Source organism: Ovis canadensis, chromosome 4 (genome assembly GCF_042477335.2).
Source record: "Ovis canadensis isolate MfBH-ARS-UI-01 breed Bighorn chromosome 4, ARS-UI_OviCan_v2, whole genome shotgun sequence".
NCBI classification, from domain to species: Eukaryota; Metazoa; Chordata; class Mammalia; order Artiodactyla; family Bovidae; genus Ovis; species Ovis canadensis.
The window spans coordinates 129,104,714-129,130,489 of NC_091248.1; the positions used below are offsets into that span (position 1 = coordinate 129,104,714).

Here is a 25,776-nt window from a genome sequence, read left to right on the forward strand (position 1 = left end):
TTTCTCTGAATTCTTTCATAGTATCAGTTCACATCGTGTTACTTGTTCTTTAATGTGGTTTTTGTTAAAGATTTCATCTCCAAGGAAAGCCAACTTTCCTTTGATTTTGATGGAGGAGAGATTAGCTACATAAGTCTTTTGAAATTAAAGCGAGTCAACCAAAACAAACATGAAAGGAGTATCAGATGCTTCCATGAGCTGAAAAGGTTCCCGTCCCAGAACTTCTAAAGTGGGGAGGGCTCTTTTGCTTGACCTTGAGGACGGTGGCTGGGAAGAGAAGAAAACCAGCTACAGTAGTTAAGAGGAGAGGGGAACAGCCAGCTGGAGACAAACCAGTGAAAAGCCTTAGAGGCAGCACTTGGCTGGAGGAAGAAAGAGATCTGACTGGAGCGTGCTAGACAGAGGTCTTCCCTGAACTGGGCAGTGCCAAGCTTGGTTCAGAAGTTTCCTTTGTTAGTGGGATGGTCAACATGACCAAGGTCAGGGTCAGAGAGGAAGCTTACAACATGGGTTGGATGCTAAAAAATAAATAATGTAAAAAGGTGATGTGCCCAGATAAACGATAAGAAAGAAGCTTGAATGGTGTGTAAGAAAATTTGGCTATGAATTTCCTTCCATGAGAATTACAATTTTTAAGATTAATGCAAGCATAAAATTAGCCAGCTGTCAAGATTCAAGCAAATGTGTCATTTAGTATACCATATACTAAACAATAAAAACATTCCAACAGGAGAATTTTGGGAATAAGCGTTGTGCCCCGGTTGAACAACAGTGTATCGTACAGAACTTCACCTAACTGCACCTGAATTCTGAACTGAAATAGCCCATCCTGATTTGGAGTATAGCTTTGTCTCAGCATTTGCTGAAATGTAGGAACTCATTAGTAACTTAAGCTAATATTAGATCAAAGTCATTACGTTAGAACATCGAGTCTGAACGGATAGTTTTATTTTCAACTCTCCTGAGCAGGCCAGCCAGGATGCTCACCGGTTTAATTCCATAGCTGCTTTCTGGGGAGACCTTGGAAGGCTTTTCACGGCTGCAGGGCCCTGCTGGAGGGTTTCTTCCTTCACAGGGTGGCATGGTCTGTGACGGGACGGTTTTGATCCTGCAGTGGCTGGATCAGGACAAGCACGTGAGCCAAGGGTGGCCTGCTCAGAGCCCGGCTCGAAGGGTGAGCTGTACTGTGTGATTGGCTCAGCGGTCCCAGCTGCTCGGGGCTTGCATGTAAGATGTGTCAAGTTGGAAGCAGGGTAGAAGCCGAAAGACACAGGGAAATAGGAGCCATAAGCCGCTGAAGATCATGCAGCAGAGACGGGTGCCGCAGGCAGAAAGGGTGCAACCTGGGGGCAGCGGAACCCGCGTGTGAGAGCAAACACACCACAGCATTGCAGGCTGGAGCAGAGATAGGTTTACTGCAGGGCCAGGCAAGGAGACGGGCGGCTCACGCTCTAAAAAGCCCGAAACTCCCCGAAAGCTTTCAGCAAAGCATTTTTTAATTTTAAAGCCAAGTGAGGACGCCAGTCAGAATGGCTGCAATAAATGCCGGAGCGGGTGTGGAGAAAAGGGAACCCTCACACCGATGGTGGGAATGAAAACTAGTACAGCCACTTTGGAGGACAGTGTGGAGATTCCTTAAAAAACTGGAAATAGAACTGCCTTATGACCCAGCAGTCCCACTGCTGGGCATACACACTGAGGAAACCAGAATTGAAAGAGACACGTGTACCCCAAGGTTCATCTCAGCACCATTTATAATAGCCAGGAGATGGAAGCAACCTAGATGTCCATCAGCAGATGAATGGATAAGAAAGCCGTGGTACGTATACACAATGGAGTATTACTCAGCCATTAAAAAGAAAACATTTGAATCAGTTCTAATGAGGTGGATGAAAGTGGAGCCTATTATACAGAGTGAAGCAAGCCAGAAAGAAAAACACCAATACAATATAGTAACACATATATATGGAATTTAGAATGATGGTAATGATAACCCTGTATGTGAGACAGCAAAAGAGACACAGATGTATAGAACAGTCTTTTGGACTCTATGGGAGAGGGCGAGGGTGGGATGATTTGGGAGAATGGCACTGAAACATGTATAATATCATATATGAAACGAATAGCCAGTCCAGGTTCGATGCATGATGCTGGATGCTTGGGGCTGGTGCACTGAGATGACCCAGAGGGATGGTACGGGGACGGAGGGGGGTTCAGGATGGGGAACACGTGTATACCTGTGGCGGATTCATGCTGATATATGGCAAAACCAATATGATATTGTAAAGTAATTAACCTCCAATTAAAATAAATAAATTTATATTAAAAAAAAAAGCCAAGTGAGGGACTTCCCTGGTGGTCCAGCGGTTAGGACTAAAACTCCTAATGTAGGGAGCTCAGGTTCGATCCCTGGTCAGGGAACTAGACCCCACATGCCGCAAGGGAGAGTTCGCAGGCTGCATTTCTGCAGGCTGCAGCTACAGAAGGTCTTGCATGCTGCAACTCAGGCCTGGTGCAGCCAACTAAATAATTTTAAAAAATAAATAAAAGCCTAGTGCGGAAGGAGGGTCTTAGAGTCTGGGATCAGCTCGTGCGCAAACCTCTGACTGGCTGATGGGGAGGCCACACAGGGTGGTGTCACAAGGGCTAACAGGGTCAGTCCTTGGGCTCCACAGACCTGGGAGCTGGGTGCTCCTGGTCCTCAAGTGGTTAACGTCTTCATTTGGTGAGGTTTTCACACCTGTGGGACAACCTAGGAGATGTGTATCACGTGTTAGGCCAGTCCTTCAGAGAGGTGTTCCAGCAGAGGGGATGGGGGCGGCCTGTCCCAGGAAGGCCCCTCAGGGTCCCACTCAGTCAGAGAGGAGCGGCGCTGTCTCCCAGAGCCGGCTGTGCGGGGTGGAGGCCTCCCTCCGTCTCTCCTGTCTGTGGAACCTGTCACCAAGGTGATCAGCCTGCCTGCGGCTTTTCTGAGGAGCCCAGGATGCAAGGCAAGTCCTTTGCTTCCTAACTGACTGGTTCTCAGGAGCAGCTCTCGTGTCCTTGAGTGAACTTGGAACAGAGTTGCCTGTTGTCAGTATTTAATCATAATACTCACAGAGGGAGGGGCAGAGGGGCCGGCTCTTGAAAAATATGTCTTTTCATTCCTTGAAAAATATCAGGGAATGCGGTCTTGAAAAATATCAGGGGGCCGGGGTACATAAATTCTGGAAAAGTGGAGGGCTTATCTTAGAAATTATAGTTAACCTGTGACTTTTCAAGTTTCAGATTGTGTAAGTAGAATTTCATTCAGCAAATTATGACAATTGTCATTTTGCAATTTTAGCTTGCAGTTGTTTTTTCACTTGTGATTTCCCTTCTCCATTAAGTAATTTTTGTAAATTGGGTAAATAGTGGAGGCAGTCAGGATTACTCACTATCACTGGGTAAATCCATACAACCAAAGGCCTCCAGAAAAAGGGAAGAACTCCTTGAGTGACTGATGGAAACAGCACAAGCCCCTGGGGTTTACTATATTCTTCCTTCTTAGACGCATTTATGTTAAGGTTGAAGCCTGGAGTCAGAAGTTTCAGCCCCAGTTGAGATATTCAGGAATAAAGTAGAAAGGGGTGGAGAGAATGACAACTTTCATTTATTTCCTTCTGTCCCTGGGTTGTTGTCAATATAGATCCATTTTGAGAGAGAGTTTCATGAGAGCAAAGCAAAGAGAGCATTGATTGGAAAGAATATATGTAAAAACCAGCTTTGAAAACCAGTTTATCAGAACAGAACTCTTTTCGACTGCTCTCGATACTCATCTCTCAGCTGTCTCATTAACTGGAAAGAAAAGAACTGTAAATAGCCAAAGCAGTATGATAGGTAAGCTGATTCTATTCAATATAGATGAAAAAAATTTCTTAAGCCACCCAAATTTTCAACATATATAGGACAAAATTCAAGGGCAAAACTTGATATTTCTTTAATAGTGTGCATTGTTCAAAATGGCACTTAAAAGCCATTTTACCAAACTGTAATAATATATATATATTATTATAAAATCGTCATCTTTTAAAATGTTTAAATTTTCCTACCTCCAAAGAGCAAAAAGTAGAAGTTTATGCTAGCTGCTGGACTGATCAGTTCAGTTCAGTTGCTCAGTTGTGTCTGACTCTTTGTGACCCCATGGACCCTGCAGCACGCCAGGCCTCCCTGTCCATCAGCAACGCCTGGAGCTTGCTCAAACTCATGTCCATTGAATCGGCAATACCATCCAACTATCTCATCCTCTGTTATCCCCTTCTCCTCTTGCCTTCAGTCTTTCCCAGCATCAGGGTCTTTTCCAATGAGTCAGTTCTTTGCATCAGGTGGCCAAAGTATTGGAGTTTCAGCTTCAGCATCAGTCCTTCCAATGTATATTCAGGACTGATCTCCTTTAGGATGGACTGGTAGGCTGTCCTTACAGTCCAAGGGACTCTCAAGAGTCTTCTCGAACATCACAGTTCAAAAGCATCAATTCTTTGGTGCTCAGCTTTCCTTATGGTCCAACTGTCATATCCATAGATGACTCCTGGAAAAACCATAGCTTTGACTAGGTGGACCTTTGATAAGAAGGACTGGTAAGTCTTAGCATTATGTGGTCATATTTTTCTCTTTCACAGAAAACACAGGAACATTTTTATCCTTTCTCACAAAAGAAACGTTTCTTTTTAAATGTGATTCTTTATTAAAAAATAATTTTATTTATTGATGTTTGGGCTGCACTGGGTCTTTGTTGCTGGAGGGGCTTTCCCTTAGTGGCAAGCAGGGGCGACTCTAATTGTGGTAGGTGTTTGCAGTGCTTCTCTTGTTTTGGAGCACGGGCCCTAGGGCGTGCAGGCTTCAGTAGTTGTGGCACGCGGACTCAGTAGTTGTGGTTCCCTGGCTCTAGAGCACAGGCATGATAATTGTGGCTCACAGGCTTAGTTTCTCCACAGCATGTGGGGTCTTCCCTGATCAGGGATCAAACCCATGTCTCCTGCATTGGAAGGTGGATTCTTCACCACTGAGCCACCAGGGAAGCCCCATTAATATGATTCTAATTATTTTCAAATAAATGGAAGATAAAAATGGATGGTCTAAAATAAGACTAAAAATTCTGGAATGTGAATTTTTTGTATTTATGCCAGACTGGAGCATCCGTGTAATATTTCTGAGGCTTTTAGACATTATTATTTCTGAGTGGTGTTTGCTTTCTGACTTGTATGCTGAATTGCATCATGTCAGGAAACATACAATGTCTGATTGTCTTGTAATAGAAAGTACAAGTCCTATCTATGAAATGTGTTTGCTAAAAAATTAAACCTGAGTCTGAAGAAGCCCCAAGTCAGGTTAGAGGAACATACTAAGTGACGCCTCGTGAAGCATCAGCAATCCAGAGTGTGCAGGAATCTGTGGGATAAGCCTCCTGATTCCTTCAATAACCAAGTGACCTGGAAAAAGGGAGGTGGGTAGAGAAACTCTTATAGATTGAAACCAGCTTCCCAGGTAGTTCAAGTGAGTAAAGAATCCTCCTGCAATGCAGGAGACACAGGTTCAATTCCTGGGTCAGGAGGATCCCCTGGAGGAGGGCATGGCAACCCCCTCCAGTATTCTTGCCTGGAGAATCCCATGGACAGAGGAGCCTGGCAGGCCACAGTCCATAGCATCTCAAAGAGCTGGACATGACTGAAGCGACTTAACACGCACACACAGATTAAAAAAGCAGAGAGAGAAATTAGCCAACTCCAATATATGGATCTTGTTTACATCTTGATTTGAATACACTAAATGTATGTTGCTTTGGGAATGTTTGAGAACAGAGGGTATTATGTGATAGTAAGGGATTTTGTTAATTATGTTCAGTTGAGATAATCGTATGATAATTAGATGTCTTAAAAAGTCCCTACCTATTTGAGATAGTGCTGAAATATGCAAAAATTCCAAATAGTAGAAGGAGAAAATGGGGTAAGAAGTGGAGTGGAATGAAAAAAAAAAAAAAACGGGAAAAAATACACATAAAATAAGGCCATGCTAATAGAAAACATAAAATAAAGCCAAATACAAATATATCAGTAATTACAACAAATGGATATAAAATGTTGTGAAGACAAAAATTGACAGAATGGATTCTGAAAAAAATCTATCCATGTGGTGATTGCAAGAGAAGCATCTAGAACATACACGAAATTGAAAGCAAATGTTGCAAAGGATACACCAAACACTGACCAAATGAAAACCTGTGAAGCTGTATTGATTTTAAAAAAATTAGGGTTTACAGCAAAACCCTTACTGTGAATGGAGAGTCTCTAAGTAATTATAAAAGGTTTAAATCCCTAGAAACATATCATGATTCCAAACTTACATAAGCAATAACATTTTATTCATGCAAAATATATGAAGCAAAACTTGACAAAACTACAAGGAAAGAAAGAAATCATATACCAATATTTTAATACCTTTCAGTAGTTGGTAGGTAAAATAGTTTTTAAAAATCAGGAGAGGAAAGGTTTGTTTTTGAGAGGAAAGATTTGAGGAGCAGAATTAACAAACTTGTATAATGCCCATCTATCAGACACGGCGCTCAACAAACGAAAAGAAATACACTCAAGCCACTTATGAAGCCGTGTCTTGTGTCATGAAACAAGCCAACAGATGTTCAAGAATTTCTCTCCTTGGCCATATGCTTTGCTCACAGTGCAGTTAAGTTGGAAGTCAGCAACAAAGACAGAGAGAACCCCACTCATTTGGGAAATAGGGAACAGACTTCTATCTAAGTCATGGGTCAAAAAGAAATAAAAAAGGAAATTAGAAAATATTTAAACTGAATGATAATAAAAGTGCTACAAAAAATGCTAAAATCAAGGCTTATGGAAGCCATAAAAGGGAAAATTTTACCCTTAAATGCTTACATTAGAACAGCAAAAAAAGCTGAATATTAATGAGTTTAGGATAAGAACTTAGAATAAGGACACAATAAACTCAAGGAAATCAGAAGGAAGGGAAAATAAAGAGCTGGAATTACAATATACAAAGCAAAAATTAAATATTACCAACAAAGGAAGATGTTGGTTTGGGGAAGAACTAATACCACCGACAAGCATCTGGCCAGACAGTGGGCCTAGAAAAGTCACTGGTCCAGTCTGAGCAGGAGGATGGCCAGCCGAGGAGAGCTGGCCCTAAGGACAAGGAAACAGATGGGTTATGGCATGTTTCTGAACTCCGTGCGAAGAGATGAGTCCTTCTTGCTGAGAGTTTGGGAGCTGAATTAATGACAGGGGATGGAAATCTAAGCAAGTGAAGAAGTGATGGGTGAGGCCAGCCAACGCAGTGCGTGTGGTCATCCAGGGCTGGGGTCTTTCAAAAGGAGAGGGGCGGCGGGTTGGTGGTGTCTGGGTGGGATCGAGGCTGGACCAGGAGGGCAGGGAATCAGGAGGGTCAGACCGTGGGCGCTGCAAGGCTGTGGGCTAGCCGCCCCCTGGGGGGCTCACAGGGCTCTAGCACGGGGCTGGGGGAGGAGGAGGGTTGCTTCCCCCGTCAGTGACCCCCTACCTGAAAATGATCATGGACCATCAGGAGGGCTGGAGGTGGCTGATGAGCTTGGGGGTGGGGCAGGGTGGCCATTTCCCATCATTTCACTTCCCTGCAAGGTGTGCTCCCCACGTTCTTATACCTTCATTTCTGTTTCACAACAGAGGTGGGAGCATTCTTCTCCAAAACAATTTGCAAATAATAGAGGAAAGTACGTTCTGTTCTCTTTTAAAAACTGTTTCTGCTTCTTAAAATCTATTTCAAAAAAGAGCATTGGGATCAACGAATTTATAGCATAATAAATAGAACTTTCAAGTGCACGCGTATAATGAACAAATCTAAATTATTCATCACGTTGTGTTAAGTTGTCTGGAATCAATAACATGGTTACTTTTGAGTGACAACTTTGAATGTACTAATAACAGGAAGTAGCATGCATAGTCTGCTTCTAATGAAGGCATGTCGAAGTACCGGGAAGTCAAATGAATCTGTGTCACTGAAAAATTGCAAGGGTCTGCTTTGTCTGCTTTTTTAATTCTCAGCTATATATATCCTATCACTTACTGTAATTTTTAATATGTCTAGGTTAAGATAAAACTACTTTGAAAGGAAAGATAACTTTAACTTTGTAAAACATTTGTAAATTTTAAGAACGACTAGTATGGAACATTTCAAACACATAACTAAGCACCTAGCTGTCGCATAGGACTGGAAGAGGTCAGTTTTCATTCCAATTCCAAAGAAAGGCAATGCCAAAGAATGCTCAAACTACCACACAATTGCACTCATCTCACACGCTAGTAAAGAAATGCTCAAAATTCTTCAAGCCAGGCTTCAGTAATACGTGAACCGTGAACTCCCTGATGTTCAAGCTGGTTTTAGAAAAGGCAGAGGAACCAGAGATCAAATTGCCAACATCCGCTGGATCATGGAAAAAGCAAGAGAATTCCAGAAAAACATCTATTTCTGCTTTATTGACTATGCCAAAGCCTTTGACTATGTGGATCACAATAAACCGTGGAAAATTCTGAAGGAGATGGGAATACCAGACCACCTGACCTGCCTCTTGAGAAATCTGTATGCAGGTCAGGAAGCAACAGTTAGAACTGGGCATGGAACAACAGACTGGTTCCATATAGGAAAAGGAGTATGTCAAGGCTGTATATTGTCACCCTGCTTATTTAAGCTCTATGCAGAGTACATCATAAGAAACGCTGGACTGGAAGAAACACAAGCTGGAATCAAGATTGCTGGGAGAAATATCAATAACCTCAGATATGCAGATGACACCACCCTTATGGCAGAAAGTGAAGAGGAGCTAAAAAGCCTCTTGATGAAAGTGAAAGAGGAGAGTGAAAAAGTTGGCCTAAAGCTCAACATTCAGAAAACGAAGATCATGGCATCTGGTCCCATCACTTCATGGGAAATAGATGGGGAGACAGTGGAAAGAGTGGAAACAGTGTCAGACTTTATTTTGGGGGGCTCCAAAATCACTGCAGATGGTGACTGTAGCCATGAAATTAAAAGACGCTTACTCCTTGGAAGAAAAGTTATGACCAACCTAGATAGTATGTTCAAAAGCAGAGACATTACTTTGCCGACTAAGGTCCGTCTAGTCAAGGCTATGGTTTTTCCTGTGGTCATGTATGGATGTGAGAGTTGGACTGTGAAGAAGGCTGAGTGCCGAAGAATTGATGCTTTTGAACTGTGGTGTTGGAGAAGACTCTTGAGAGTCCCTTGGACTGCAAGGAGATCCGACCAGTCCATTCTGAAGGAGATCAGCCCTGGGATTTCTTTGGAAGGAATGATGCTAAAGCTGACGCTCCAGTACTTTGGCCACCTCATGCGAAGAGTTGACTCATTGGAAAAGACTCTGATGCTGGGAGGGATTGGGGGCAGGAGGAAAAGGGGACGACAGAGGATGAGATGGCTGGATGGCATCACTGACTCGATGGACGTGAGTCTGAGTGAACTCTGGGAGTTGGTGATGGACAGGGAGGCGTGGGGTGCTGCGATTCATGGGGTCGCAAAGAATCGGACACGACTGAGCGACTGAACTGAACTGAACTAGCTGTCACATGCATCAGTCTGCTGTCACCGGTCCTGTCCTGTCCACGTGTCTGTCTCTGTGTCCCTCTCCTCGTCTCATGACATCACCAGCCATAGGATAGGATTAGGGGCTGCCCTACTCCACTCGGTGACATCTGCAAAGACCCTGCTTCCCAGTGAGGTCCTATTTGCAGGTCCTGAGGGTGAGGACTTCTGCAGACCCTCCTGGAGGATGTAGCTTTTCCCCCCACGACAGCCGTTGAGAACCAGGTTTCAGGACTGGACTGGACTGTTATCCAACCTCAGCATCCTCGAATCTGAAGCCATATGAACTTGGGCCCGTGAACTTTTCTGTGCTGATGCAGACCAGCTCCTGATGGTGTGTGGGGACTGTGCTCTTAGGAGAAACACGTGAGCTCCTTGCTGGCTCTCCTCCCGCTGATGTGCTTTGTGTTATTATTTGTATTGGTCATAACTGTTAATAGAACGTGGTCAAAACAGGTCAAAACGCTCGCCAAAGAGGGTGAGATGTCAGCAAGAATGAAGCCGTGGCTGAGCTGGAATCTGGGGTGGGGGTTCCAGGGAGAGAAAGCAGCTGGAACCAGAACCCTAGGACCCTTCCTAATGCTGCTCTCCTTCACCAACCCCCACCACCCAGGAGGGTCCAAGGGATTTGTTGCCCTCACGGGACAGGGTACTGGAGGGCACAGCGGGTGAGGAACAGGGAACACAATGGACCCTAGTGAAGGAGAATGAGGAAAGGACGCCAGCACCCACTCAGACAGGAAAACGAGACTGTCCTCGGGAGCTGGGAGTGGATGGAGCGGACCAGAAGGATGCCGGTCACACGTGTGGCCCAGGCAAGTGCTCTGTGCCCAGCTCAGCTGTTGCCAAGTAAATGAATTAATACTGCAGCTCCGTCGATCAGGACTAAACTCCTCTCCTCTTCACTGTGGCTCTGCAAAGTTCCAGGGATGGCGTGGCCCTCTTTCCAGGCCGGCTTCCTGGAAACCTGCAAACGGCTCCACTGCGCTGTCCCTCCTTCCACTCCACTCTTCTGACTGGGATTCATCTGGGGCTGTTCCTTTAACAGCACCTTTTGGTTTCTGGAAATTGAGCTGGCCAAGAAGAAAAGGGGCAAAGAAAGATGGTGCCTCGAATTCTCAAAATATCACCAAGTGGCCGCTCCCGGTTTGTCAGAGGGTCAGGAGCAAGCTCACTGGATCCTCTGCACCTTCTCTGGAGGGGAGAGGCGCTGGCTCTAAACGCACCTTCTTCTGGTCTGTTCCATCCACTCCCAGCTCCTGAGGACAGTCCCATTTTCCTCTCTGAGTGGGTGTTGGTGTCCTTTCCTCATTCTCCCTCACTTGGGTCCATTGTGTTCCCTTCCCCTGACCGCTGTGCCCTCTGGTACCCCATCCCATGAGGGCAGCCCTCTCCTCTGACCTTGGATGCTGTCTGGGGGTCCAGGAGCACCTGCACCTGCCCTTCTGATAAGGAAGTGCCCTTTGTGATGGAAAGGGAGGAAGGCCCTTATCCTCAGGATCCTTCCTTCCGCGGCTTCTTCTGGAACCCCCACAGTGGTAGTGGCGGTTTAGTCGCTAAGTCGTGTCCAGCTCCTTGAGACCCCAGGGACTGTACCCCTCCAGGCTCCTCTGTCCATGGGATTCTCCAGGCAAGAATATTGGAGTGAGTAGCCATTTTCTTCTCCATGTGAAGTTGCTCAGTCGTGTCCGACTCTTTGCGATCCTATGGATCCTACCAGGCTCCTCCATCCATGGAATTTTCCAGGCAAGAGTACTGGAGTAGGTTGCCATTTCCTTCTCCAGGGGATCCTTCCTGACCCAGGGATCAAACCCAGGTCTCCTGCATTGCAGGCAGACACTTTACCATCTGAGCTACCAGGGAAGCCCATGTCAGCCCTCAAATGCTGCAGCTTAAGGGGAGCCTGGTGGGCTGCCGTCTATGGGGTCCCACAGTCAGACACGACTGAAGCGACTTAGCAGCAGCAGCAGCAGCAAGGGAGAGGAGGGGCTTCCCTGGTGGCTCAGCTGGTAAAGAATCCGCCTGCAATGCGGGAGACCCAGGTTCGATCTCTGGGTCGGAAAGATCCCCTGGAGAAGGAAACGGCAACCCACTCCAGTATCCTGGCCTGGAGAATTCCATGGACTATATTGTCCATGGGGTTGCAAAGAGTCAGACACGACTGAGCTACTTTCACTGTCAAGGCAGAGGAGAGGCTGCCTCTGAGTGTGTGGATGGTGCTCCATCTTCTGTTGTATCTCTCTAACTTTACCAAGGAAACCCGCAGTTTAGAGGGAAGAGCTCTTGGGAGCCAGCCCACGATCCTAGTGGAGTACTGGCCTTTACCAACCATTCATCAAACGTCGGAGGAACATTCAGGAAGCACCTCCTAGGTGCCAGTGACTCGCCAGGATAAGCGATCAGAGAGACAAATAGGGTATTGTTACCTTCCCAGGGACCCAGGCGACCGTGATAGCATCTGCATCTGACTTTACATAGTCCTTGAGCTTAAAAGATGGGAATACCAGACCACCTGACCTTCTTGAGAAATCTGTATGCAGGTCAGGAAGCAGCAGTTAGAACTGGACATGAAACAACAGACTGGTTCCAAATAGGAAAAGGAGTACGTCAAGGCTGCATATTGTCACCCTGCTTATTTAACTTCTATGCAAAGTACATCATGAGAAACACTGGACTGGAAGAAACACAAGCTGGAATCAAGATTGCCAGGAGAAATATCAATAACCTCAGATATGCAGATGACACCACCCTTACGGCAGAAAGTGAAGAGGAACTAAAAAGCCTCTTGATGAAAGTGAAAGAGGAGAGTGAAAAAGTTGGCTTAAAGCTCAACATTCAGAAAACGAAGATCATGGCATCTGGTCCCATCACTTCATGGGAAATAGATGGGGAAACAGTGGAAACAGTGTCAGACTTTATTTTTTGGGGCTCCAAAATCACTGCAGATGGTGATTGCAGCCATGAAATTAAAAGACACTTACTCCTTGGAAGAAAAGTTATGACCAACCTAGATAGTATATTGAAGAGCAGAGACATTACTTTGCCAACTAAGGTCCATCTAGTCAAGGCTATGGTTTTTCCTGTGGTCATGTATGGATGTGAGAGTTGGACTGTGAAGAAGGCTGAGTGCCGAAGAATTGATGCTTTTGAACTGTGGTGTTGGAGAAGACTCTTGAGAGTCCCTTGGACTGCAAGGAGATCCAGCCAGTCCATTCTGAAGGAGATCAGCCCTGGGATTTCTTTGGAAGGAATGATGCTAAAGCTGAAACTCTAGCACTTTGGCCACCTCATGTGAAGAGTTGACTCATTGGAAAAGACTCTGATGCTGGGAGGGATTGGGGGCAGGAGGAGAAGGGGACGATAGAGGATGAGATGGCTGGATGGCATCACTGACTCGATGGACGTGAGTCTGAGTGAACTCCGGGAGTTGGTGATGGACAGGGAGGCATGGCGTGCTGCGGTTCATGGAGTCACAAAGAGTCGGACACGACTGAGCGACTGAACGACTGAACTGAACTGAACTGAGCTTTTGGGAGTGCCCTTCCTCCTAGCCCTGTGTACACGTGTATTTATCCCTCTCAGTGACTCCGCAGAGGGGAAACCGGGCTAGGAGCCCTGAGGGATTTTTATAGCAGCCTATGGACCTCAGGCGGGCCCAAGCCTGCTCCCTGCTTTCTGGAAAGGAGGCAGGACACTGCAGAAACTTATACACCGAGCGCTCAGTGTATCCTGAGTCAAGTGAGGCAGGGAGGCAGGAGGTGGCTGTTTGTGGGTGTGGAGAGTCCTGGGAGGCTTCACGGAGGAGGCGGCATTTGGTGAGCGCCTGGAGAGAGCTGACTGTCTCCAGGTGGACAGGTGTGGGTGGGGCCCCATTCCCACCGAGGAGGCCCGGCTGGATCCCGCAGGCTGCAGGGGGTCGGGGTAGGGGGCTGATGGTTTCTGATCAGTGAAATGAGGTGATCAGAGGTTTGGGTGAAGATAGCAGCGTGATCACTGCGATGGATGAATGTTGGAACGGTCCTGTTTATGGACCTGACTGCGCCCGGAAGCTGTCAGGAAGGCTGCCGTTGTGTCATGTCTTCGAGGGATGGAATGGGAGGCGAGAGGTTTCCAGCGTGCCTTCTTGGTCAGGGTGTGGGTGGGGGTGTCCAGGTGGTGACTGGGGCGGGGGGTGCCGCTCCCTGCAGGGAGGCCCTGTATCCCCCACCCCCAGCCACTGAGCCCACGAATCGGGCAGCCTGGACATGGGCAGTGAGTTGAGAGGGTGGCCAGAGCCTCAGGTGTGTGGATGCGGGAGACCGAGGTCTTGGGTGTTGGACCCTGGGTCCTGGAGCCAGGAGGAGGCGGAGGGAACAGGCCCCAGCTGGGAGGGGGCGGCTTTGCCCCCGGATGGTGGAATGCGTTTCTCTTTCACGTGCTCCCAGGACCAGTGGGTCACTGGAATGAGCAAGGCCCCTCCCCCCGGCCTGTGGCCAATGAGTTCTGGGCCCCCAGGAGCGCTGGCCCAGGTTCTCTGCCGTCCTGAGGGCCGGGGAGAGGCGGGAGGGGCAGGATGCTTGAGTGGGTAGGACCTTGGTGGGTAGGAATGACCCTGACCCCAGGCCTCCATCTTCAGTGTGCCAGAACCAGCCATCCTTGGGAGTCTGGTTGCCAAGGAAACCTGGCGATGGGGATGCAGGTGTTCCAGGGAGGGAGCTACAGAATTAAGAGTCAGTCCTGGCGTCTCAGTGAGTTTTCAGGTTCTGACCTGTGAGGTGTGGAGGTCGGCCCCCTTCTGGCGCACAGATGTCTAGAGAGAACTGGGCGTCTGATTTTCTCCCTGCAGGTGGGAACCTCAGTTTGCTTTGAGAGCCGAGTGATTGTTCCATGCAATGCGTTTAGTCCACGAAGTGAGATGGTGTGACTCACACACACCGAGATGGAATTTCAGGTGAAGTTGCTTCAAGTGTACTCCACACATGAACTTATTCTGTCAGCTTTACAGGTGAAAAAAAATTTTTTTTAACATTTTCACATGTAAAATTTTTTACATGAAAAACAATTTTGGAGCCTGTTTTACATTTCTTTATGAAAATAAGATAACTGAGCACAATTGACTTTCCAAGCATATCCCTATGGGTAACACTTTCCCCTTTAGAGCGCTTGATATTATGCAAGCAACATTCACTTTTTTGGTGAAAATGCTTTGGAAGGAAATTGTGAGGAGGGTCATGTGGGCCCATGGAATTCACCTGTGTATTATTTTGGTTGTCTCCTCTCCCAGAAAGGCTACCTGCTGGGTTTTTCTTCCAAAGACAGGTGGATTCAGTTAGGAAGTAACAAATATAATCAAAATACCAAGAAAATACTGATTTTTTTAGGGCAGAGTTTCTAGCTTCAATACCACAGACATCTTGGGCTAGATACTCTTTGTCATGGGGGCTGTCGTGTGCAGTGAGGTGTGTTTTGTGACATGCAGCCCCTCTCTCTACTCCCAGTGGTGACAGCTAAAACATCTGCCCTCTGCCAGATGTCTTCTAGGATGGAAATCTCTCTGGATCGAGAACCAGTGGTCTAAGTGGACTGTCTGTTCATGCAAAGATGTCTCTCTAAGACAGTCATGAGAAATGTTATCAGCTCAACACGTAAGTTTTTCTTAGGGATTAGAAGACAAAGTAGAACAGATGCCCCGTTTCTGGAACAGACGCGGCGTTTCCAACATGCTCTTGCTTTCACCTTAGTCACTTTTGTTCATACCAGTCTCTGGAGGTGCTATCAGCCTCTTGGTACAAGGGTTTCCAAGGTGAGCTCCATCTCTCAAATTGTTAAGACGTTTCCCCTCAGAATCCTTCAAGTGCCACTTTCCCTCGTTTCTAGAAGGGCACCCAGAAACATGTCTACTGTAATCCAGTCTTGGTCATTTGCTGGGAACAAATAACACTTAGATGGAAACCGAAGGATAATGGAACTTGGTTGCTTGTAGCCTGACCACTAGACGGGGCTGCTTCCTCAGGCTCCACACCCTGATGTGCCTGGCCCCGACTATACAACTCAAAACCCTCAGAAAAAGTGCACTCGGGGGTGGGTCAGAGAGCTGCAGGACATGAGCGCGCCTCGTGGGAAGAGGCATGGTTCTTTTAAGAACCCAAACTGTCTTCTGAAGCAGAGGACGCGGAGCATGCCTCCTTCACACTGTGTGCCGTCTGCGCACACGTGCCCGTGCTGCCTGAGCAAGGCTGGACCGAGGATGCACACTTTGTTTCAAAACTGCGTTCTGGCAGCTTTGTGACTTTTTCCCTTTCTCCAAGTGTTTTCCTTTTTTTAATTGAAGTATGAAAAAGTGAAAGTGAAGTCGCTCAGTTGTGTCCGACTCTTTGTAACCCTATGGACTGTAGCCTACCAGGCTCCTCTGTCCATGGGATTTTCCAGGCAAGAGCACTGGAGTGGGTTGCCATTGCCTTCTCCAGGGGATCTTCCTGACCCAGGCATCGAACCTGGGTCTCCTGCATTTCGGGCAGATGCTTTACCGTCTGGGCCACTGGGGAAGCCCCAGTTGAAGTATAGTTAATAATGTTAGTACTGGGTATACAGCAAGGAAATTCAGTTATATATATATGTATATACACACACACATACCTATACTTTGTTTAGTTTTTTTTTGCATTGTAGGTTCTTACAAGATACTGGATATAGTTCCCTGTGCTATATAGTAGGTCCTTGTTGTTTATCTATTTTATATAGTAGTGTATCTGTTAATCCCAAACTCCTAATTCCACCCCCACCCCTTACCTTTCGGTAACCATGCACTTATTTTCTGTCTGTGAGTCTGTTTCTGTTTTGTAAGGAAGTTCATTCGTATTTTTTCTTAAAGATCCCACGAGTGGTATCATGATATTATTTGTCCGTCTGTCTGATTTATGATAATCTCTAGGTTCATCCATGTTGCTGCAAATGGCGTGATTTCATTTTTTTGACTGAGTGATGTTCTGTTGTACCACATCTTTACCCATTCATCTGTTGATGGATGTTTACGCTGCTTCCTGTGTCTTGGCTATTGAAATAGTGCTGCTATGAACACTGGGACACATGCGTCTTTTCTAATTAGAGTTTCTGGCTATATGCCCAGGATGCGATTGCAAGATCGTATGGCAACCCTGTTTTTCGTTACTGCTCCTCCATACTGTTCTCCATAGTGCCTGTGCCACTTGCATCCCCACTGACAGGGTGAGTTCCTTTTTCTCTACACCCTCTCAGGCATTTTTTGTACTTTTGGATGATGGCCATTCTGACTTGGTGAGGCAATACCTCATCGTAGTCTTATTTGCATTCCTCTAATAACTAGTGATGGTTAGCATCTTTTCAAGCCATCTGTATGTCCTCTTTGGAGAAATGTCTGCTTAGGTGGTCTGCCCATTTTTTGATTGTTATTGAATTATATGAGCTGTTTGTATATTTTGGAAATTAGGCCTTTGTTGATCACATTGTTGGCAAATATTTTCTCCCAGTCCATAGGCTTTTCATTTATGGTTCCCTTTGGTATGCAAAAGCTTGTATGTTCGACTAGGTCCCCTTTATTTATTTTTGTGTCTTGACAGACTGACCTAAAAAAAAAAATTGGTACTATTTATGTCAGAGAATGCTTTGCCCATGTTCTAGTTTTATGGTGTCATGTCTTGTATTTAAGTCATTTTGAGTTTATTTTTGCGTATCGTGTGGTGTGTTTGAACTTCATTGATTTACATGCAGCTGTCCAGCTTTCCCAGTACCACTTGTTAAAGAGACTGTCTTTTCTCCATTGTGTATTCTTGCCTCCTCGGTTAAGACTGTGTGTGGATTCATTACTGGACTCTCTCTTCTCTTCCACTGATTTATATGTCTGGGTTTTTTTTTTTTTTTGCCAATACCAGACTATTCTGATTACTGTAGCTTTGTAGTAGAGTCTGAAGTCTAGGAGGGTTATGCCTCTAGCTTTGGTTTTCCCTTGGTGTTGCTTTGGCAATTCTGGGTCATTCATGTTTCCATAAATTTTAGTATTATTTTAGTTCTAGTAAAACATTTGTTCTAGTAAAAAAATGTCATGAGTAACTTGACAGGGGTTGCATTAAATCTATAGACTACTTTGGGTAACATGGCCATTTTAACAATGTCAATTCTTCTAGTCTAAGAGAATGGGATATACTTCCATTTTTTGAATCATCTTCAATTTCCTTTATCAGTGTTTTATAGTTCTTAGTGTATAAGCCTCCCACCTCCTTGGTCAGGTTTATTACCAGGTATTTTTTTTTTTAACTTTCTCTGATATTTCATTGTTCTCCAAGATTTACCATTAGCCTAAATCACAAACACTACTGTTTCTATGGGGAAAACATGCAAAATCTCTTTCATATTTGGCCTATTAGATGAAAAAATTGACCCCTAGCATAATAAAATATGCATGGAAATTTTAAATGAAATGTTTTATTTAATAATGGAGAGAGATAAAGTTTATGAATCAAATCATTAAGGTTTTTATTTCCTGTTGATTTAAAAAAAGGATAGGAGAATGCGTGTTCTCCTTTATTTGGGGAGAAAGATCTAAGTGGGAAATTGCATGTAGGATTTTAATTAATGTGTGCTGAAATACAAAGTATTTTAAAGAACTTTAACAAGACGGCAGATAGTAAGATTTATTTTAAGTTTTCAATCTGAAAAAAAAAAAACCCCAAAACAAAAAACCAAACTATACTCGTGTGTGTGTACACACACACACACACACACACACACACAGTGTCAACATTTTCAGAGCACTTACACTAGGAAACATTTTGTTTCTCCTCAACCATATGACAACATTGTATATGCCACAGTAAAATTTACAAAACAATCGCATCAGCAGTCATACAGACATCATGATTTTCATGTCAAAACACAAGAAAAAAAATAGACATCTTCCGGGCACTTTGTTTGCAGCCCTGCAAAGCAGGTTCCCACACAGGCTGTTAGAAACATCAGCTTTTAAAACCCAACAGTGGCTCTCTGAGAAGTCTTATCCTTTCCAGACCCTAAGTGAAATGACGAGAAATCTGCCCTTTTAATGCAGCAACCAATGGTTTATTCATGGGTATGGTGAAGTTTACCCACCAAAAAGATGTGTAAAAAAACTGCATGAAAGTAAAAAATAAATAAAGCTGCTGTAAGTCAGCCTTGTTTTACACTGTGGTTCAGAACGGAACACTTAAACGTAAGACCATCATTAAAATTTTATAAAGTAAATTATTTATATTCAGATTACAGCTAGTCAACAAACTGAATGAAAACAAACTGATTTGGTAAAGGTTCAGAGACGCTCACACTCAGCAGTGCCGCTTCGCCAGGACGCGCTCCGGCCGCCGCGGGCAGCGGTGATGACGGGCCGCTGTTCCCACATAAGGCACCAGTTCTCAAGAGGCCACACACCTGCCTTATGTCATGCTGCCTGTTAAGATACCAGTGACTTCTTTAACATGAAAAAGAATAAAAACGCAGGACACAGTGCACTTTAATGACATACAGCATTTGAAATCTTTCAGACGACGGTCTGAGAACAGTCTTTTAATGCAAGCTTGAAATCTTCAAACACATACAAGCTTTCTCTTTTTATGCTTCATGTCAACATCACTGGGAAAAAAAAAAAACCATCGCTAAACCCTGATGCCACACGTCCTCAGCCACCTTTGCTGTGTTCATCGCGGCCCATGTTCATGAGGCAAAGCGTGACCCAGCATCTTTGTTCAAGTTCTCCTGCGAAGGCTCCTCCGCTCACGGGGGTCACTCGGCTTCTGTTTGCTTCTGTTTGGCACCTGCCAGGAGACGGGAAATAGAAGTTTCAAAGCAAACGTAAAAATATGTTGCCGCTGCAGCGGTCCTAGGTGAGCACAGAGGTGGTTCTCCACCCCGTGGCTCCTACCCTCACCTGCAGAGCCTCACGAGTCGTGGGCGATGAGCAGGTGGATCCAGGTTCCACTGCCCTCCGCCCCTGACATTGCTGTGGCATGCCTTTGTTCCATACTGCATATTGTAACTCTAACTGTGCAAGCTTTAATTTGAAAAGAAGAGGGTTTTGCTGCTAAAAATTTTTTAAAGAAATGTATATTTAAGTTTTAGTGAAGGTGCAAAGTACTTCCGTTGTATATACTTACAAAAAATGTGGGAAAAAAAAAGCGTTGTAACATGTTTACAGTACCTGCACCTAACACCTACTCTCATCTGGCCAGGATATTTCTAAATGGGTTGGGAGCGGGGAGCTGCTTTTTTTTTCTTTTTTATTACAACAGCTTCTCTGTTTTCTCATCAGACACTAGAAGACAGTTCACTTTGAAAGAGATTAACAATCTATAAAAATAAGGGGTTAAAAGATTGTAGCTACTGCCATTGAGCTGTTGACTCACTGGTTGCGTGTGTAGATACTTAAGTTCACTTGAAACATCCGAGATAAGCCGGGCAATGAACTAGAGCTGAAACTTTTTTGAACAAGAGAAAATGTCAATTATCAAATCAGTATCCTTAATGGGGAACTGTGTCCATTATCCAGTGAAAAGAATAACTACTGGTAAAAGCAGAGACATTATTTTGCTGACAAAGGTCCGTCTAGTCAAAGCTATGGTTTTCCCAGTGGTCATGTATGCATGTGAGAGTTGGACCATAAAGAAAGCAGAGTGACAAAGAACTGATGCTTTTGAATTGTGGTGTTGGAGAAGACTCTTGAGAGTCCCTTGGACTGCAAGGAGATCCAACCAGTCCATCCTAAAGAAAATCAGTCCTGAATGTTTATTGGAAGGACTGATGCTGAAGCTGAAATTGAATAATTCGGCCACCTGATTCGAAGAACTGTCTCATTGGAAAAGACCCTGACGCTGGGAAAGATGGAAGGCAGGAGGAGAAGGGGCTGACAGAGGATGAGATGGTTGGATGGCATCACCAACTTGATGGACATGAGTTTGAGCAAGCTCTGGGAGTTGGTGATGGACAGGGAGGCCTGGTGTGCTGTGGTCCATGGGGTGGCAAAGAGTTGGACACGACTGGGCGACTGAACTGAACTGCCCTTTTATTCACATAATAGTGGATGATTTCAAAAGCATCTCTTACTCATTATCCCACAAACACCTACCCTGCTCATCCTGGGCGTGGGGCCTCGCTGTGCAGTTTCAATCAGGGTACAGATCTCGGCAGGGACAGGAGGCCTGTCAGCTGCTCATTCTGTAGAAGGGGCGGAGGCTGCAGAGGGGAGCCGCGAACTGGCCTATACTCTCACAGCTCCAGGGGAGAGCGGCGGAGAGCAGGCTTGGTTGCCCAGATGGGACCTCTGGTCTGACACTCCCACCACACTGTCTGGTCTGAAGGAGGTGCTCCCTTCATTCCAAGAGAGCTCTGCCCCCAAGGCTCATGGATAATCCAGATACTGGGAGCACAGGGCACGTCCTTAAATAAACAGTGTTACATCCACTGCGGAGAAGGCAGTGGCACCCCACTCCAGTACTCTTGCCTGGAAAATCCCATGGATGGAGGAGCCTGGTAGGCTGCAGTCCATGGGGTCGCTAAGAGTTGGACACGACTGAGCGACTTCCCTTTCACTTTTCACTTTCATGCATTGGAGAAGGAAACGGCAACCCACTCCAGTGTTCTTGCCTGGAGAATCCCAGCGACGGGGGAGCCTGGTGGGCTGCCGTCTATGGGGTCGCACAGAGTCGGACACGACTGAAGCGACTTAGCAGCAGCAGCAGCAGCACATCCACTGTACTAGAAAGAACTCTTGATTTGACTGTCTCTGTCTTCATAATGCTGCGGCTAAGTCACTTCAGTCGTGTCCGACTCTGTGCGACCCCATGGACGGCAGCCCACCAGGCTCCCCCGTCCCTGGGATTCTCCAGGCAAGAACACTGGAGTGGGTTGCTGTTTCCTTCTCCAATGCATGAAAGTGAAAAGTGAAAGGGAAGTCGCTCAGCCGTGTCCGACTCTTAGTGACCCCATGAACTGCAGCCCACCAGGGTTCTCCGTCCATGGGATTTTCTAGGCAAGAGTAGTGGAGTGGGGTGCCATTGCCTTCTCCGTCATAATGCTATTTCTGTGTTAACATACATTTCAAATCCAGCTGTGGCCCAGGTTTCCTCCTTGCATTCTCATTAACACTGACTTGCATCAGTGACTTAGAATTTCTGAAAAAATCCAATCTGGATGGAAATTTAAACTAGCCCAGATGAACATTCTCATTCTTTTGGTTTGTGATGCCAAGGCACAGAGAGGATAAAGAATTGCTTACTGTGAATTTGTGATGCACAAAGAATCTTGGCCTCGGGGACAGAGGGGAGCTGACGTTTGGCCTGACTCTGCCCGGCAAGCTGTGTGCCTTGGCCCAGGGCCAGCCAGCTAGAAAAGGGGTGTCTTTTTCTCAAGGTGCCAAGTGATGTGGCCATGGGGATGAGCCTGAGTGGAGGAGAGTCCTTTCCCTAATGTGCATGGAGGGGCTGTAGAGCTGATCCGTGAACATATGGAGCCAGGGCACTGCATACAACTTGGCCTCTGTACCCATGATTCCACCTTGCATCCTCGGTTCTGCCTCTGTGGATTCAACCAGCCATGGCCACGTGGGACTGCAGTCTTTACTACTGGAAAAACTCCACGTAGAAGTGGACCCATATTGTTTAAGGGTCAGCTGTACACCAGCGGAACCACTCTCTCCACACTGGTCCTGCTTCCTCACTTTATGGTTTGTCTATGAGGTTCGTCCACTGTCAGATACAACTGTGCGTTCATCATCCATCCGTTCTATCAACGGACAGAATGCAGTCTGTCCATTCTTGCGCTCAAAGATGTCTGGGCTATTCCCAGTTTTAGGTTACTGTAAGTAATGCTATGGACGATCTCACACTCTTTTAGTCCTTTTCTCATTTCATGACTATAGAGATTATCATGAGCCACAAAAAAAATGAAATCCTGCCATTTTTGACAACGTGGACGGATCGTTCACTTACTTCAGCATGGAGGAAGACAGGAAAAGATAAATACCATTTGATTTCATTCATGTGTGGAATCTTAAAAAAACCCCAAAAACTCTGAGCCAAAACTAACAAAAACCCATGGAGAAGAGAGGACTGGTTTCCAGAAGGAGGGGGACGGGCGCTGACATGGGGTAGGGGTCAGCTGTACGGTGGTGGGTGGACTTATAGGCTGATTGCTCATGGTGTGTGCAGACGTTGACCTCTAATGCTGTACTCAAACTTGTCTTTAAAACGAAGTTTTCTAATGTCTGAGATTTGAAAATGACTTTGGCAAGCCTCATCTCGAGGGGTTCTGACTCAGCATACGTAGGCTGGGCCCCTGGACTTCTCCGACACCGGCCGGGTGCTGCTGCCGCTCTGAGAGCCCCTCCTCCTCGGGCCATGTCCCCACCCTCCAGGGCCACGACCCACCCCCCCCGCCCTCCTGGCTTAGTGGGGTCTGCTTCCCACTGGTGGTGGGGGTTCCTTTAGGGCAGGTATCTTCAGCTTACAGGCCAACTGTAAAAACTAGTCGTAGCTAGTCTGATTAATTTCTGAACTAAAGGAAAATCAATACCCCAGCAAACGCAAATTTTAATGTTTAACTTGGAAGAGTTCAAAGGGCACATCATTTACTCTCAGGCCTTGGCCTTGATCTGTGAGGCCTGAGGCTGGGCTGTCTGTAAATGCTTAGTACAGTAGATGGGCAGGGGGGCGGGTGGGGGGGGGTGGTTGTTTTAGGACCCATCTAGTAAACATGTGGCATGGCAGAAACACCAGCTTCTCTCTTCTGAAGACCCCTCCCAAGTCTTGCAGGCTCCCTGATTGTGACCTGAGGGTTTGTTAGAGTGGATCTGGGAGAAAATGAGTTCAGTCACCAAATGTCATTTGGCAGTTAATGTAAATAACTATTGCTGCTGCTAAGTCGCTTCAGTCGTGTCCGACTCTGTGCGACCCCATAGACGGCAGCCCACCAGGCTCCCCTGTCCCTGGGATTCTCCAGGCAAGAACACTGGAGTGGGTTGCCATTTCCTTCTCCAATGCATTAAAGTGAAAAGTGAAAGTGAAGTCGCTCAGTCGTGTCCGACTCTTAGTGACCCCATGGACTGCAGCCCACCAGGCTCCTCCATCCGTGGGATTTTCCAGGCAAGAGTACTGGAGTGGGGTGCCACAGCCTTCTCCAAAATAACTATTAATACACTATTAATGGAAAAGTTTGTGCAGCTCATTTGTTTTACATACTCACTACTAGTAAGTTCTTTCGGAAGGGTGAAAGTGAAAGTGTTAGTCACTCATTCGTGTCCAACTCTTTGTGACCCTGTGGACTGTAGCCTGCCAGGCTCCTCTGTCCATGGGATTCTCTAGGCAACGATACTGGAGTGGGTTGCCATTTTCTTCTCCAGGGGTTCTTCCCAACCCAGGGCTTGAACCCAAGGATGGTTTTAATAGATAGATCCCAAAGGATTTCCTTCCTGATTTCCAGTTAGCAGCCCTAAAAACAAAGTGAAACTGTGAAGCTCTTTTTAAAGGAAAAGGTTATGATGAACATGGCAATGAGTCCTTGATTACTGAAGCACTCTGGGTGTTGACAGGATGCTCTTAGGTCAGAATACTTTCTATAAACTTTTCTCTCTCTCAAGTAGGACAGTGAAACTTCAAAACCACAACAAAAATGAAAATGCTTGATGAAGTACTGTAGAGAAGGCTGTGGCTGGCAGGTGCTAGGGAAGGGCTTACTGCTTACCCCCACCCCCTGCCATGTACTTACAGCGAAGGGCAGACACTAGCATTTATACCTGCGGGGGTGAGTATCAGGGCCTGCAGAATATCAGACAGGGAAATGATTCCCACGATACTATCAGCTTCATTGACGACCACCAGCCGATGGACCTGCAAACGAGAGGAGGGGAGGCCCCACGTGTGAAGCTGAAATAAGTCAACTTTTAAAATGAACCTTAGAAAGAAAATCTTTCAGGTACTATACAGTGAATAACAACAACTAGTGGCTCAGATGGTAAAGAATCTGCCTGCAACGCAGGAGACCTGGGTTTGATCCCTGGGTGGGGAAGATCCCCTGGAGGAGGACATGGCAACCCACTTCAGTATTCTTGCCTGGGGAATCCCCATGGACAGAGGAGCCTGGAGGGCTACAGTCCAAAGTATTGCAAAGAGTTGGACACGGCTAAAGCAACTTAGCCCCATGCACACAAGAAACATTGGCTGGCTATGTCTGGCTTGGTTTTCTATTTTCAAAATATTAATATATGAAAGATACAACTCAAAACAGGAAGTGTAATAGTAGCTATTTCATGTAGCTATAATCTCTTGAACAGTTTAGGTTTTTTTACCATTGTACTTTGGTTTCTAATAACTATCAGATAACTGTTTTACATGGGAGAGAAGTCCAAATAAACAGCAGAACTAAAAGGTCACTAAGCTTAGATTATTTTTCCTCTTTTCTCTATGAAGTTCATATATTAAGAATAACAGAGGATAATCAACTATAATACAGTGAAATAAATTACATTTATGTCCTGTTTTCTACTTGAAAGCCTTTTATAAGTGGACAATGTTTGAGGTATTACTGTAACAAGGTGTCCTTAGGAAAGAGAGAGAGAGCATAGAGCTTCTCTGATGTATGAGCTTTAGGATTCAGGCCTGAGGCAACCACATGCCGGTGGGCAGCTTGGAGATTCTCTTCCCCATCCTGACCACGGAAACCCTGGCTGGTGCACAATCAGGGGGTGGGGCGCACAGGAAAGAGATGGGAGGGGGGAGGGGAATCCTTTTCAAAGTCTGTCTTGAATGATACTGTGTTGGTTGACGCTTCTGACATCATAGCTTGCTTTTAGGTTAAAAAGGAAATTACTCTGTCATCTTAATCATGCGAATTGTACATTTATTTTATTTTATTTATTTTTTTTTTAAATTTTTAGTTTTTTATTTTTTAAATTTTAAAATCTTTAATTCTTACATGCATTCCCAAAAGCTCCTCTAGAACAACTTAGGTTCTTCAATCATCCTGTGATATAACAGTTATCTATTAACTGTGATCATAAATTGATGCTTGACAGCTAGGGTCAGAGAATGCTTTATATTCTATACTAGACACAGTTGATTGTTAATATTTAATAATGATAAATGACTCTTTTGAACTACTAAAGGTCAAGAGGAAACCATTTCACTT

General features: G+C 45.6%; 1 protein-coding gene across 18 annotated transcripts in view; it reads right to left on the reverse strand.

Moving 5' to 3' along the window:
- Window positions 1–18,249: 18,249 nt before the first annotated feature.
- PRKAG2 (protein kinase AMP-activated non-catalytic subunit gamma 2) overlaps window positions 18,250–25,776 on the reverse strand; it is a 310,044-nt gene continuing 302,517 nt past the window's right edge. For 17 of the 18 annotated variants that reach the window (XM_069588745.1, XM_069588744.1, XM_069588754.1 and 14 more), the window contains 2 exons: window positions 24,386–24,479; window positions 18,250–19,415 (listed from right to left, as the gene is read on the reverse strand). In XM_069588745.1, coding sequence (XP_069444846.1) covers window positions 19,384–19,415; window positions 24,386–24,479 — 126 coding nt within the window. In that variant the 3' untranslated portion in view covers window positions 18,250–19,383. The remainder of the gene's footprint in view (window positions 19,416–24,385; window positions 24,480–25,776) is intronic. The other variant, XM_069588746.1, reaches the window with a different exon arrangement.